Here is a 15,905-nt window from a genome sequence, read left to right on the forward strand (position 1 = left end):
GTTAGATGAATTACCTACAAAGAGTTGAATGCTCTTAGAGATTATTTTCTTACTCATTCATGAGAAGCTGCTTAAATTAAAGGATATTTGAAATTTCTTAATATCTTTTGATAATTTGATGATTATCTATTGGATATTTATGAGTTTCGTTGATCATTTTTTTTTAGATAATGTCTAATTTTGCTAAAAGCTATTATTTGAACTCATTAAAGAAATCAATAATTTATTTTTCGTAATTTAACTCAGATTCTTTAGAAGTGAGATCTATGAGGTCTTAAATAATCTAATAATTGTTGACTGGAGGCCATTTTGGGATAATGCCGCTTTCTGCTTCTTAGAGAATCTAATCAATCATCAGATAATTAATTGATTTAAAATCAAGATCATGATTGAAACATGAAGAACAGTAGAAAAGCTCTTTGTTTTAACTTTCTTGGTTTAGAACATCATTCACTTAAACGAATTGAAGATGTTTTTTTTGATGTTTGTGGCATTTTAGAGTTTAAAAGCTAGTTTTATCCATTTTATAATCAGGAAGAAACTAAAATATTTGGAGAGAAAGAAATAAGTATTGCTATTAATAATTTTTGTAAGTATTTATTAATTAATAATTGTAAGCAAAAAAATCAAATAATCAAAAATAATTGAGAATGTATCATTAAATAATAAATAAATATTAATATAAAGTAATTATCTGCTACAACTTCGCTAAATAGGGAAATATTTTCCTCTAATATAAATGTTCCTGTATTTTAAATATCATTAACAATTATATCATATTAGTGAAATTCAAAATTATTATTATTATTTTATTGATGAAATTGTTTTTATTTTAAAATTTAATCAAAAATAATTGAGAATGTATTATTAAATAATAAATAAATATTAATATAAAGTAAATATCTGCTACAACTTTACTAACTAGGAAAATATTTTCCTCTAATAATATCACTAAAATTATATCATATTAGTGAAATTCAAAATTATTATTATTATATTATTAATTATATTGTTTTTATTTTAAATTTTATATTTATATTTTATATTCATTTTTAAAAGGCTTACTAAATTGGTTAAAGGACAGGAATCTTTTTGAAATTTTGAAAGTAAAATAATATTTTTTAAATCAAAAATAATTAAATTATGAATAAAATATTAATATAATGATAGATTTCACAATCTATTAATATATAAATTAATTAATATTTAATTAAATAAAATAAGAAAAAGAAAACAACATAAAATTAAGTATCAATAAATTTATATTTTATTTTTTATTTATTATAAAATAAAATTAAAATTATTTATTTTAAATTTAAAATAAACAAAAATATATATAAATATAAAATTACAAAAAATTAAAAAATTAATTAATTTATTTTTTTATTTATTTTAACATGTAGCTTCTCAACTACAGAAAAAATTAGCTACAAATAGCAATATCAAAATATGTAAAATAAAAAGATAAAAATGATGATGAGGAGGAGGAGAAGGATTTAATTTTATTATCAAAAATTATAGAATTATAAAAAGATATTAGTTTGTTTTATGATGATTTATAAAAAATATGAAATTCAAATTTAAAAGCGCATGCTAAAAAATATTAAAATTAATTAAATAAAATTAAAGTTTATATCTTTAATATAATTAATTTTTAAAATAATAAAATAAATATTTGATTTGAAAACAAACAAATAGTGCTAAAAATATAGAAAGATAAGCATTTTTTAATAAAAATAAGATAGATGCAGATAAATGATGTTTAATAAATAAAATAATTTTTTTTAATTTTAAATATGGATTTTTAGGATATTAAAAAATTTACTTTTTAATTAAATTTATATGAATTATATATTGTCAATATCAACTAATTTAGCAGTATTACATTTATGAAATATATTTAATTTAAATAAATGTATCGATGAATAACCTTTTTGATCATATGGAAATATCTTTTTATAGCAAACACATATTATGTACAAAAATATTAAAAATATATTGTAAGCACATTTTTTGATAAATATGCAAATTGATTATCATACATTAATCAATTATTTATCATAAGCAGCAATTAGTATGTATTTATATTATATCAATCTATGGTAAAAGTAGAAAAATATAATGATAAAATAAAGATCACTTTTAAAAATTTAGACACCAATTTGAAAGAAAAAAAATTTTTATTATCTTTTACAGTTTTAATTAAATTAAAGAAAAAAATAAATAGTATGGTGTATTTATATCAAATATCATAAAATTAAAATCAAACATTTGTTAATTATGTTAAATAATCAATATAATATATATAACAATTTAAATTAGTTAATAATAATCATTTCATGTTTATTCCTTACTAATTCCTTTATTAATCAATATTTGAACTCATCAACAATTTCCACATCTTTTAAGCATATTTAGATATTAGAATTTGCAAAACCTAAATAAAATCTTAAATCTTCATATTATTCAAGTTTAGATTTATACTAATCTTCCAATCCTAGTTTATATTGATAATTAGGAAAATCAGTCACTTCTAATAATTTATCTTTTAAGCACACTCGTATTTCTATTACACCATCTTTTTTTGCCTTAAATTCACTTTCTCCTTTAAGTAAGATATTTATTCCATCATTATAATTTTTTTTTAAATATTCATTTTAGCTCTCTAGTGAGCAAGTCAATTTATCATCCCACCCACCTTAATTTTTAGAGATAGAATTTCTCATTAGACCTACATAAAATAAGTTTTCTTGATTAATTTTTTCAAGTTTTAACCTAAAAACATATTTTAGATTCTTTTTTAAATCAAAATTTGAAATACAACAAGTAAAAGCATTACTATTTATTTTTGTAATGATGTATTCATTATTTGCATTTTTCCTAACTACAAATACTTATTGTCCATTTTAATATTCAGTCCCAAATAAATCTAAATTTAAATACAATAATCCCTTCTAAGCAGTAATAATTATATCGTTTATTCTATTATTTCCCAAGTTTTTAAGCAAATCAAATTTATTTCTATCTTAAATATAGTTTTAGAAATTTATTTATGTTAAGAATGGTTACATATCAACAGTCCACTTTTCAAATTTCTAAATAAATTCTTAATCTAAGAAATTCATTTTAGAATTCATTATTTCATTAATTTACTTTAATTCCAATTTATTCTTTGTTATGTTTTGGTATTATTAATCAGATGTTAATTTTATAGAATGTTTAACATACTCTTCAATCAAATTTAGTTTTTCTTCACTAATTTTGGAAAATTCTATTGGCTCTTTATTTTCTTAGAAAATATTTTTAAATTTCAATTATTAAAGAAGAGGATCTAGCTTTTATAAACTCGAATTCAATTCATTTATAAATTAATCAGAACAAAAGTTTGATTTATTTGAAATCAACTTCATAATTAAATCAGCTGTTATTTTATTACTATTTTAGGTGTCAATGTTCGATTGCTAAGTGCCTTAATTATTTTGGTTTATACTGGCTTATGATTTATCTTAATTAAAGAAGGAAATTGAATCAATCAAAGTGAATAATTGCTATTTAATAAAAATTGGATACTCTAAATCGAAGCTTTTTTATATTTAATTAGATTAAGTAAGTAGACTTTGTAATAATTCAGTATTTTTATCTTTTTAAGATTCGATTTGTTAGATGAATTACCTACAAAGAGTTGAATGCTCTTAGAGATTATTTTCCTATTCATTCATGAGAAGTTGCTTAAATTAAAGGATATTTGAAATTTCTTAATATCTTTTGATAATTTGATGATTATCTATTGGATACTTATGAGTTTCGTTGATCATTTATTTTTAGATAATGTCTAATTTTGCGAAAAGCTATTATTTTAACTCATTAAAGAAATCAATAATTTATTTTTCGTAATTTAACTCAGATTCTTTAGAAGTGAGATCTATGAGGTCTTAAATAATCTAATAATTGTTGACTGGAGGCCATTTTGGGATAATGCCGCTTTCTGCTTCTTAGAGAATCTAATCAATCATCAGAAAATTAATTGATTTAAAATCAAGATCATGATTGAAGCATGAAGAACAGTAAAAAAGCTCTTTGTTTTAACTTTCTTGGTTTAGAACATTGTTCACTTAAACGAATTGAAGATGTTTTTTTTGATGTTTGCGGCATTTTAGAGTTTAAAAGCTAGCTTTATCCATTTTATAATCAGGAAGAAACTAAAATATTTGGAGATAAAGAAATAATTATTGCTATTAATAATTTTTGTAAGTATTTATTAATTAATAATTGTAAGCAAAAAATCAAATAATCAAGAATAATTGAGAATGTATCATTAAAAAATAAATAAAAATTAATATAAAGTAAATATCTGCTAAAAATTTACTAAATAGGGAAATATTTTCCTCTAAAATAAATGTTCCTATATTGTTGTTGTATTTGAAATATCGCTAACAATTATATCATATTAATGAAATTCAAAATTATTATTATATTATTCATTAAATTGTTTTTATTTTAAATTTAATAATTATATTTAATTCATTTTTAAAAGGCTTACTAAATTTATTAAAGGACAGAAATCTTTTTGAAATTTAGAAAGTAAAATAATATTTTTTAAACTAAACATTTATTTGTATAGGTTTCTTTTAATTAAATATTCATTAGTATAGCCTATCCAAAATTAAAAAGGCATTTAACTCTATATAAATAAATTAAATATTTACTTTTTTTTATCTTCATCGTTTTTAAAATTTTATATTCATTTATTCTTTAAAAAGTAGAAGACAGACAAGTTAATTAATCTTTGAAATATATTTATTTAATAGAAATATTTGATTTATTTTATTTTTCTTTATTTATTTATTTATTTATTTTTAAACAAATACTCGTAAAGATAAAATAACAAATAGCAAGTAATTTATAGTTAATAAAACTAAATATGATTTTATTATTTAATTTCAAACTTTAAGATTTTAAAATATAATAATATTTTATAAACTCATAAATATATTTGTTTCATTACTAATCTCTTCATTTTAAGAATCCTGTAAGCTATAAGAGATCTAGATTCATTTTCAATTTAGTTGTAACTTTTATTTTTTAATTTAATTTAATGCAATAAAAATAATTTAATAAAGCTATTGTTAAAATGAAAAATCTTTATTAAAATAACAAAACAAAGAATATTTTAATATGATCTTTCTTTATCTAAATATTTTTTTTTTACTTAATTGAGAGTGTGAGTACTTATAAATTGGGTATTTTTCGTAATGCAAAAGTTAGAGCTAATGCACCTTAAGTACCAATTTAATTATCACTTTAATTTTTAAAAAGAAAGTAAGTAAGTAAGTAATATTAAAGTAAAAGAAAAAAATAAAATTAATCTGAAATAAAAAAATAAAATTGTTTTATTTGAATATTAAAATCTAAAAAAATGAATAAAAATTGTTACTCAAGATCTAGAATCAAATTTAATAGGTTGAAACAACTTGCTAAAGCAGAGCATAAATCTGATATTCCCTAACCACCAATTTAATTGTATCTTTTTAGAATTTTTATAAAATCCATTCCTTAATTTGAAAAAGGCAGAAAAATATGTAGAAGAATTTAATGGTAATGATACAGAAAATTATTGATTCAAATAAATTTATAAAAAGAAAAAGCAAAAATAATTAAATCAAGAACTAATTAATCAATGTTCTCTCTATTATACCTTTAATTTAAAATAAAAAAGCTGCTTTTACCTTAAGTCAAGAGTTAAGGTTGAAAGATTAGAAAATTTTGCCAAAGCTAGACCTAAAGCTGATGCACCCATCCCATCAATTTAATTGTTACTTAAAATTATTTCAAATAAATATTTTATCTAATCTGAAAAAATATCGAAACTAAAAAATGTAATTTATATTATATGCTATGAAAAATAGTTTTACTTTAAATATCTATTTTATAACTATTTTTTCATTCATTTTTTAATTAATTTTTTTAGTAAAATAATAATTATAATTTCCAATATTGATAATTAATTAATTAATTATATTTTATATTTACTGTAAATTATTCATCTTAATTTCTTTCTAATTAAATATAGCACTTTCCAATTTTAAAAGTATTCGATTTTATAAATTTATATTTTTAAAAAGCATAAAATTTTTCAAAAACACTTTATACATGCATGCTGATATCAAAATTGTTTTGAAAAAAAGCTATTTTTATCACTTTTTAAATTATAAAATATAATTTGAATTTATTACAAGAAGCTAAGATTTAAATCAATGAGATTAGCTGGGCTTACAAAAACAGAACCAAAAGCTAATATGCCTTGTGAAGAAAGAGAGCTTGATCTTTAAAAATTAAAGTGAGAATAAAAAGGTAGAAATACAAAAAAATAAAAATAAAATAAATAAAAAATCATTAATGTAGAAAATAAATGCAAAGTAAATAATTTGTAATACAGCTTAGATTAAAATATTTAAAGTATTATTACAAGAAGCAGAGCTTTAAAGTCGAAAGAATAGAAAATTTTGCAAATGGAATAGCTAAACTAGATATACCTTCATCTCCTATTTCATTTTTACTAATAAAAATGCATTTATTAATTAGATAAAAAACAACACTAATTAATTATTATAAAACTGAATAGTTTATTTTTGAGAATGGATTTAAAAATTAATAAAATGAAAATGTAAATTTTTATATAATATTATCTATAAAATATCTATCTATCTATCTATTAACTTTTAAAGTAAGTGAATAAAATAAACATTTAGATTTTAAGCAAGCAGTTTTAAATTTGAAAACTTTTGCAAAATAATTTTACCCAAGGAAAAGAGATAAAATAATGAGATTTCTAGAGTTTACCAAAGCCTGACATAAATCTAATGCGCCTTATGAATTGATCTAATTATCTCTTTTAACATAACAAATGTAAATGTTTCAATAAAAATTAAAATAAATAAGCAAAATATTTTCAAAAAATTTTTTAATCAAATTTGCAATAGGCAATTTGCTTTTATTTTTTTAAAGAATTTGTTTAAAAAAAATAAATTAATTTATTTTACTCAAGGTTTAAGATTAAATTTGAGAGATTATTAAATGTAGCCAAGGATGAACCTAAAGCTTAAGCACCTTTTGAGCTGATTTAATTTGACCTTTTGGTATTTTGTTTATAAATAAATAGAAGAAATTATTTAATTAAAAAGAATTTAATTTTTATTACAAATTTATATTAGAAGAAATAGATAATTTGTAAATAATTATCAAATAGAAATTTAAATTAAATAATTTTTTAAAATGAAAATTAATATTGCAAATATTTTAATTTTTAATTAAAAAAACTAAATAATAAAAAATAGTTTCATTTATTTGTTTATTAATTTACTAAAGATCAAGTTTCAAAATTTATAGATTTTTGCAGCTTGTCAAACCAGATCCTAAAGCACATGCTCCATCTGCACAAATTAAATTGTTTCTAATATAATTTAGAAATTTAAAAAAGGAAATAAGTAAGTCAATAAAGAAAATAGATAATTTAAATTAAATAAATAAAATACAAGCAAATTAAAAAGATTCTTTTTTTAAATATTTAAATTGCTTAAAAAGTAAAAATTTTTTTTACCTAAATCTTAGTATTAAAGTAGAAAGATTTATTATGGCAGCAAAAGCTGAACCTAAAGCTTCTAAGCCAAAAACACTGATTAAATTAGAACTTTTAGTATATATAATAAAAGAATCCTTTTTAATCAATATATAATTGGCAACTTTTAGCAATAAATTTAGTTATAGGATTTAAAATAAATAGAAAGTGTTATTTAGTTAGATAGTTAGTTAGCTATTTAGTTAGTTCGTTACCTCAGATCTAAGTTTAAAGTTTAAAGACTTAAGCAGCTTGCCAAAATAGAGCCTAAAGCAGCTGCTCCCTAGTTCCCAATTTAATTAAATCTTTAAATATTGAATGAAATAAACTATGGAAAAAATAAATCGCTTAAGTTGAAAATTTAAACATGTATTAAAAAATATAAATTAATGAATAATTAAAACAAAACCAAAATATTTTTTAAATGAATTAAAGAAATTGAAGAAAAAAAATATCATATTTTTTGAATTAATTCTAAAATAGAAATGATTAATTATTTATTATTACTCAAGATCAAGCTCTAGCATTGTAATATGTGTGCAATTTGCAAGACCTTAACATAAAACAGATGTGCCTAAATCGCCTAATATATTTGCTCTTTTAATTTTTTTTTTTTTTAATGACTGAAAAAAGCTGAAGAAAAAAGATGAGAAAAATAAATTGATTAGAAAATCAGATAAAAAAACTCTAAAAATAAAAATTATTAATAATAATTAAACTGTTTGTTTGCATTTTTGTAAATATATCTATTAAGCAAACAAAAATCAATAATATAAAAGAAAATAATCTGTCTATTTTTACCTAAGATTGATATTTAAAGCTTAAAGATTAGTGAATTTTCCCAAAGCTGAACTTAGCTTCTATACACCTTATTCACTTATATTACTGTGTCTTTTATATTTTTACAAATGGTTTAAATGTGAAGAAAATTAAATTAGATATTTATTATGATAAATAAATTAATTTTTACCTAAGATGTATTTCGAGAGGATTGTCAGAAGATGCTTCGTATAACAAAAACTGTTAATAATAAAAATCATTCTTAATCAAAGAATACTAAATTAATTTAAACTTCTTCTAAATCTTCAAAGGCCAATTTCTTTAATATCATTTTTTTTTCAATAAAAAACAAATTTTGTAAAAATTTAATTAATTAATTTTTTATGAAAGATTAACTATTACTTAAAGCAATACATATATATCAGATAATTATTTATTTTGATAAAATTCAAAGCTTTTATTAATATAAAATGTAAATAAAAAGTGTATAATTTCATTTTTAATTGAAAATAATAAATAATTAAATATTAAAATTATAATAACTCAAATAAATAACTTCATTTTAAAATACTTTTTTTTATCAAGAATTAATATTTTTAATTTTATTGTTTTGCTATTTTTATATTAGAACAATATATCTACAATTTATATAAATATATTTAAATAATGAATCTAACAAAATTCTAATTGTCTAATTTTATTTATGAGAAAGATAAAACAAGAATCAACTATGATAATTTCTTCCAATTATATAAAGGAAAAAATATTTATACATATATTGCTGTTCCTCCATTTTAAATATTACCAACATTTAACGATATCATGATTTGTTATATTTGTTATACTTCCTATCATAAGCAATTTTAATTTTAGTCGAAGGCATGAGAAAATTAAATTACAGTAAAAGAAACTCCATATATATATATATAATATACTCTTTAAAACAGAGAAATATTTTATTTTTTGCATTTAATTCAGAGGAGCGAGCTGCAAGTTTAGATACAGCGATTTGGATTATAAAAAAAACTCTTAAAAGAAAAACCAAATTAATTTAGTCAATTTTTAAATTAATACCTTTTTTTATTGAATTTTCTTATCAAAAAATGAAGTTTGTTTGATAAAAAATGAATTGATTTATTTATTTTTTTTCACAGATAAACCTAAAAATAAATTTATTTAAATTAATTTTTAAAATGAAAAAAACATAAATTGTGAATACAGATATTATTATAAACAATTTTATGAATTTATTTAAAATCAAAATAGTATAATATTAAATCCTATTAATAAGAATGAAAGTATGCATGAAAATGTTTTATTATCATTACCAATATTTTTAACATTTACAACACTTTAATTATCACTGTCATTTTTTGATGAGAAACTTATTATTTCATCTTTTTTTAAATATGGATTTTATTAAGAAGTGTTATTATTGTTACTATTGTTACTGTTATTATTATTTTAGGTATATTCTTACTCATAATCTATTAGGCATTCTGTAATAGTTCTTTTTAAAAAATTTACATAACCAAAAGCACCTGTATACTAGTAATTACACTATTTCAATCTACAATTACTCCATTCTTCGCTTGATGGTATTTCTGATGTTATTTAACATAAATGTTTATAGCAACTTAATTCATATTGAAATGAATCATAAACTTCTTATTCGGCTTAGAGAATTTCAATAACGTCAAGAAAACAGTATCCACCATTTAATTCTTCTCTTTAAAATAATTCAACTAATTTTTAACCATCTAAATTTACTTATTCTTATGTTTACATATTAACATTGAAACCAGAAGAAAAAATTTTTTCTGGCATTTTAAATTCTTCTTCTTCTCCATCTTCTGTATTTTCATTTATTTCAACAGGTATTTCAGGATTAATTTCTTCTGAAACGCATAAGCCAATTAAGCAGAAGGTAATTAATAAAAAGAACTTTATTTTCATTTTTTATTTGATTTTGAATTGTATTTTTTGTTTGATTTATTAAATATCTTAAAAACATGAATCTTGAATCTATCTATTTAAAGTAATAGTCCAAAAAGAAATCAAAAAATCTATTAATATTGCAATTAAATTTAATTAATAAACCTAATAGTTCTGAATAAGATAGGCCTATACTTAATAAATAAAAACATAAAATTAACATTTATTTAATAAATATTAGACAATAAATAGGCGAATGTTAAATGTTTCTAAAGAGATATCTTTAAATATTCTTACATTTTTGAAAAAGACTTTTATATTATGTTACAATACATATTTTTATAGATTTTAGTGCTATTTTTAGTGTATTTTAAATTAAAATATTGTAATAGTTATTTGACTTATTTGTCTACCTTGGATTTAAACAAATTAAAAATAGTACTAGATAACATTAATAAATATAAACAAATGGTTTAATTAAAAAAAATTTAATATTCCTTTTCATTTTTTAAATATTTAGAAAATCTAATAAAAGAAAAAACTTCTCAAATTAGTACTTAATAATAGTAATATCGCATATTATTTTAGTTAGTAAAAATAGAATCATAATTAATATAACAAAAAAATTTTATTATTAAATATCAATATCTTTGCTTTTTTGCTTCATAATTATTACTTTTAATAGACATTTTAAGATTAAAAAATCTATTTAATTCATAAATTTGAAAAAAATTATATCATTTATTGTATTTTATAATTTTACTTTTAAATAGTTTATTTTTAAACATCAAATTATAAATCTATGACCTTTGAAAAGATGGTTAGTATTAATTTAGCATAAATATTATATTAAAATTTAAAAATGAGTAAATTGTTACTTTAAGGTAAGCAGAGTCTAGACCATGCTAATAATTTATTAGTTTATTACTAAATAATAAGAATAATTGATATTAATTAACAATATATTCTGATTAATGTAAATATAAAGTAAAAATCTATTTTTATAAAATTTATTCCATAAAAAAATAATTTTTTGCTCTTTATAAAGTGTTTTTTCAAGCAAGATATAAAAAATTAGTTCTTTTAATTTTTACTAAGAAATTAATTTATAATCTTATTTAAAAATATATTTACTGACTGATATTATTAATTAAGATAGTAGTACTTAATACTAGAACATTATAAGAATTACGGTATTTACAATGTCTTTTAGCTTTATTATATTAAAAAAGATATGATCATTAATAAAAGAACTAAAAAATGATGACATTGTTAGAGATGATATTATTTAATTCAATTATACATACGGTTGTTAATCGAAAAATTATATAGCATTTAAAAACAAAAATTATAAGACTAATGAATAGAAACAAATTAGAATTTTAATTATTGCCATTTTCAAATAATGAATTATGATTTACCTATCGATTAGGAAATATATATTGAGTGAATAATAAATAAATATTTTAATTCAAAGAAAATTTAAATTATAAAAAAATATATCAAAATAGGTTTCGAAACCTAAAAAACAACAAGAATTTTTTTTATTTTAGATTTAATTTTTAAAATTTGTTATAATTCTTATAGTTATTAGCCTTATAAAAGGCAGTAAGTATCATAGGGCTCTATATATATATAAAGCATTTAAAATAAAATTAAAAACGAGACTTATTATTTGAACAAACAAACAAAATAAAAGCTCATTAATTTATTGTTAAAATCAATTTAAACCTAGAATATTCATAAGTTAAGTTTTAATATTCATCTTGTTGATTTAATTAAATACATACGAATATTTAAGAAATAAAGAATAGCAATAAAATTTCTTAGTTTCCAAATCAAAAATCAGTCTGATTAATTTTAAGCGCCAAAAAGAAAAGCAAACTAAAAACAAGAATTATATTATATGAGCAAATAAATATCTTAATTTTAAGATCAATTTTAAACTTAAATATTCATATGTTAAGTTTTAACCTTATCCTGTTGATTTATCATCTGAATTTTGAGAAATAAAAATAAAATTCTGAGTTTTCAAATTAAAAATCTGATTAATTATAAGCGGTAAAAAATAATAACATGAAAACTAAATTAAAAACTAGACCTATTATTTGAGCAAATAAAAAGCTCTTTAATTTACAGTTATGATCAATTTTAAACCTAGAATATTAATAAGTTAAGTTTTAATCTTAATCTTGTTGAGTTATCATGCGAATATTTAAGAAATAAAGAATAAAAATAAAATTTCTGTTTTAAAATAAAAAATCAGTCTGATTAATTTTAAGCGCCAAATTTAAAAGAAACTAAAAACAAGAGTTATATATAACATATGAAAAAACAAATAGCTTAATTTACAGTTAAGATCAATTTTAAACCTAAATAAATATACAAATATTAAGTTTTAATCTTAATCTTATTGAGTTATCATACGAATCTTTGAAAAATAAAAAAAATTAAATTTTCATAGTTTTTTAAATAAAAAATTAGTTCGACAGATTAATTTAAAGTGTCAAAATTATGTATGGAAACAGGAAAAATAAAGTAAATTTCAGAGTAATTTTTTATGGATAAAAAACTAATTTAATTGATAGTTAAGATCAATTGTATACCTAGAGTATTCATAGTTAAAATTGTTAGCTTGCAATATTTAAGATTCGTATCCAAAAGAGAAACAAAGCATAAAAATTAATTTCTGAGTTTTCAAATCAAAAATCAGTCTGATTAATTTTAAGCACCAAAAATAAATTAATATGAAAAATAAACTAAAAAGTAGAGTAAATTTATGAACAAAAAATTAATAAAATAAATGAACTATCTATCTATCTATCTATCTATCTATCTATGTATGAACTGACTCTCAATATTTTTAATATATTAATCTTATATTATTTTCATTGGCTAAGTGATAAATTAATGTTTAACAATAAAGTTAAATTTATATATTAACACATTTATTTACTAACTCTTTTTTAATTTCAAATAAATAATCTATCTGATCAATTTTGAGAGAGAGCCAAAATTTTTTCCTTTTCAAAAAAAATCTTCAAAAAGATCAATCAACTAATTAAAAAATAAATAATTAAAAAAATAAGTAAATAAATAAATAAGTAAATAAGGTAAAAAATTTTTCTAAAATGGAGATATACAGCAAAGATTTCTTCTACAAAAAGGCTTACTCTTAAATAGAAATAGATTACTAATTTGAATATAAAAATCTTTTGATAAAATTTTTAGAAGTATGCTTAAATGTCTTTAAACCTAATTTTGAGCTTGAGATAAATGAAAATAACAATCAAATAAAATTAAATTATGATGGTTATTTTATGTCTTTAAATGCGTTTGATAAGGTAAAAAATGTTAAGAAACAACTTATTGTATTTGAAGGAAAAATGAAAACTGAGATAAACTATTATACCAAGTTAAGTAAATAGTTTCTGAGAAAGGATTTAATTTATTAAATTTATGATTCATATTATCTTGATAATAAATAAAATTTCTACATATTTGAGCTTGAATACCCTGAAGAAAGTTTTTTTAGCTAGCTGAATAATTATTAAGATTAACCAGTTTTTAAAAGTGCAATCGAAAAGCTTAAAGAGTTTTTCAGTGAATAATTCTTAGATTTAGGTGATTATTTTCCAATATTTTGTATTAACAACCTAAAAATCAATTTATTTGATTTGTGTAAGTATTAGAAATATTTTTTTAACAAGATTACAAATATCAGTAAAAAACAAAGATATAAAGTGAAGGAATAGTTTGATCTTTAAGCATTGAACTAAATTCCAATTTGTCTGCATTTTACATAATTCCAAGAGTTTTAACCAAAGCAAAAATAATAAATTACAAATTAAGGATAAATCATGTTGGTAGAATATGACAATAATCAATAAGAATAAGAAAATGAAAATTTATAAGATGACATCTCTTAGGATAGTGTAGAAGATGAACTTTAACTGCAATTATAATTAGATGAAGAATTTAATTAAGAATAATACATACTTAACCAAATAAATAGCTTTAAAAATGCAATTTTTTTAAAAATAAAAAAGGAAAATCTTTTAGAAAAAATAAAAGAATTCTATTCAGATATTCTATAATATCATTCAGAGTAACTATTCTTGCTAATTTAATAACATCCAAAGTATGATTATTTCTAAGTGCTATCATATGACATTGATTATGTAGAATTAAAGATTCTATAAAATAAAACTTGGAAAACTTTATTAATAAAGAAATTTAATTGCTTTTAAAAGGCTTAAGATGAAGAAAATTTAATAAATTTATAAGCAAACATCATTTAAAATGCAATAAACACAGAGATTATTGTATTAGAAAAACATTTTTATCTTTTAACAGAGTATAAATATTTTAGAAATTAATTTTAAAAATATCCTTCATTAGAAGATTTATTAACTATTTTTAGAGGATAATCTAAAAACAAATTATTCATATACTAATTGCTTGTAGAAATTAGTTATCAATTATTTACTAAATTCAATATTCGATTAACCAATATTTGCCCTTCAAAGATCATTGTTTTTGGATGTTAAGAAAACTTTTAAAAGGAATAAAAATTTGAAGTCGCTATTAAAAAAATAAATTCAGAAAGGTTTGATGAACAGTATTCTAATTTAATTAAATCTGAGATTGAAGAAGAAGAAATTAACCTACAAAAATAAAGTGAATGCAAGTTTGAAACTTTATTAATTTAACATTTAAATGATTTAATCGATAAACCAAAACAAGAAATTTTAAAATAATATTTAGATATAAAAGAGTAAATAAATTTACTTAAGTTTTCTATTGATTATGACAGAATATATATACTTCCAAACAATAAATTACGCAAAATATGTGAATACGATTCATAGTATTTAGAATTAATCAAATATTAATAATTAGTAGTTTCGTTATAAGCAACCTTACATGAGATATCAATTTAAAATACAGATTTTAGACATTTGAAGGGTGATATTTTTGATGAATGGAAATAACTTGATAATATTTAATTAGAGTAATTTTAGTTGCATTATTAAAAATTATCAACTTATCTTCAAAGTTCTAATTTGAATAATCATGAAGATAGTTTGTTTTAAAGTTCTATTTAATTTAATAATTAATTAACAAACGACCATGCTTAATCAGAAACAAGTAACTCTTATTTATTTCAAATAATTGGAGGATATTAATTTGATTCCTAAAATGAGATTTCTGTGTTAACAGAACTGAAGAATCTTCTTGAAATTATTTAACCTAATATTCCTAATTTTAGTATTGATATTGTTCAAAATAATTTAGATTTTCAAAAGGAGTTCAAATATTAAGACTAAGACTACTCAATAATCTAATAATAACTGAAAAGTAAAATTTAAAAAATACTTAAAATAAAAATGGATAATACATTCGAAGATGAAGATGAAGATGAAAGAGGCTTTGAATTTAAGATTGCTACTTTAAATTAGTAGATATTTATTTTAATTTAAAATAAAAAATTCGATCGATATTTTGAAGTAAAAAAGGAAGATTTTTAAATATAAAATATATAAAGATTAATAAAACATATAAAATATCAGAG

General features: G+C 19.2%; 5 protein-coding genes across 5 annotated transcripts in view; 1 reads left to right on the top strand and 4 right to left on the bottom strand. All coding sequences in view use genetic code 6, as the record gives it.

Annotated features, from left to right (window-relative positions):
* The window catches only part of TTHERM_00872610 (zinc carboxypeptidase family protein), a gene marked incomplete at both ends in the record, with an annotated part of 1,375 nt that extends 852 nt beyond the window's left edge, over window positions 1-523 (bottom strand). Inside the window, one exon of the mRNA XM_971646.3 lies at window positions 19-523. Coding sequence (XP_976739.3) covers window positions 19-523 — 505 coding nt within the window. The remainder of the gene's footprint in view (window positions 1-18) is intronic.
* Window positions 524-2,369: 1,846 nt separating this feature from the next.
* TTHERM_00873620 (zinc carboxypeptidase family protein) lies at window positions 2,370-4,013 on the bottom strand (the record flags this gene model as incomplete). Its single annotated transcript, XM_971648.2, has 1 exon — window positions 2,370-4,013. One exon carries the CDS (start codon window positions 4,011-4,013, stop codon window positions 2,370-2,372), a length of 1,644 nt encoding a protein of 547 aa, XP_976741.2.
* A 968-nt stretch (window positions 4,014-4,981) lies between these two features.
* On the bottom strand, window positions 4,982-8,726 carry TTHERM_000873621 (kinase domain protein; the record flags this gene model as incomplete). The annotated part of the gene is made up of 15 exons (XM_012795296.1): window positions 4,982-5,072; window positions 5,210-5,299; window positions 5,435-5,524; window positions 5,727-5,816; window positions 6,234-6,323; window positions 6,467-6,556; window positions 6,800-6,889; window positions 7,041-7,130; window positions 7,361-7,450; window positions 7,598-7,687; window positions 7,831-7,920; window positions 8,123-8,212; window positions 8,417-8,506; window positions 8,586-8,635; window positions 8,688-8,726. The coding sequence occupies 15 exons, from the start codon at window positions 8,724-8,726 to the stop codon at window positions 4,982-4,984; spliced, it is 1,260 nt and encodes a 419-aa protein (XP_012650750.1).
* A 926-nt stretch (window positions 8,727-9,652) lies between these two features.
* On the bottom strand, window positions 9,653-10,351 carry TTHERM_000873623 (hypothetical protein; the record flags this gene model as incomplete). The annotated part of the gene is made up of 1 exon (XM_012795297.1): window positions 9,653-10,351. The coding sequence occupies one exon, from the start codon at window positions 10,349-10,351 to the stop codon at window positions 9,653-9,655; it is 699 nt and encodes a 232-aa protein (XP_012650751.1).
* A 3,365-nt stretch (window positions 10,352-13,716) lies between these two features.
* TTHERM_00873650 (hypothetical protein) lies at window positions 13,717-14,909 on the top strand (the record flags this gene model as incomplete). The annotated part of the gene is made up of 2 exons (XM_971651.2): window positions 13,717-14,803; window positions 14,860-14,909. 2 exons carry the CDS (start codon window positions 13,717-13,719, stop codon window positions 14,907-14,909), a joined length of 1,137 nt encoding a protein of 378 aa, XP_976744.2.
* Window positions 14,910-15,905: the final 996 nt, after the last annotated feature.

This window comes from Tetrahymena thermophila (assembly GCF_000189635.1).
Source record: "Tetrahymena thermophila SB210 genomic scaffold scf_8254822, whole genome shotgun sequence".
Taxonomy (NCBI): domain Eukaryota; phylum Ciliophora; class Oligohymenophorea; order Hymenostomatida; family Tetrahymenidae; genus Tetrahymena; species Tetrahymena thermophila.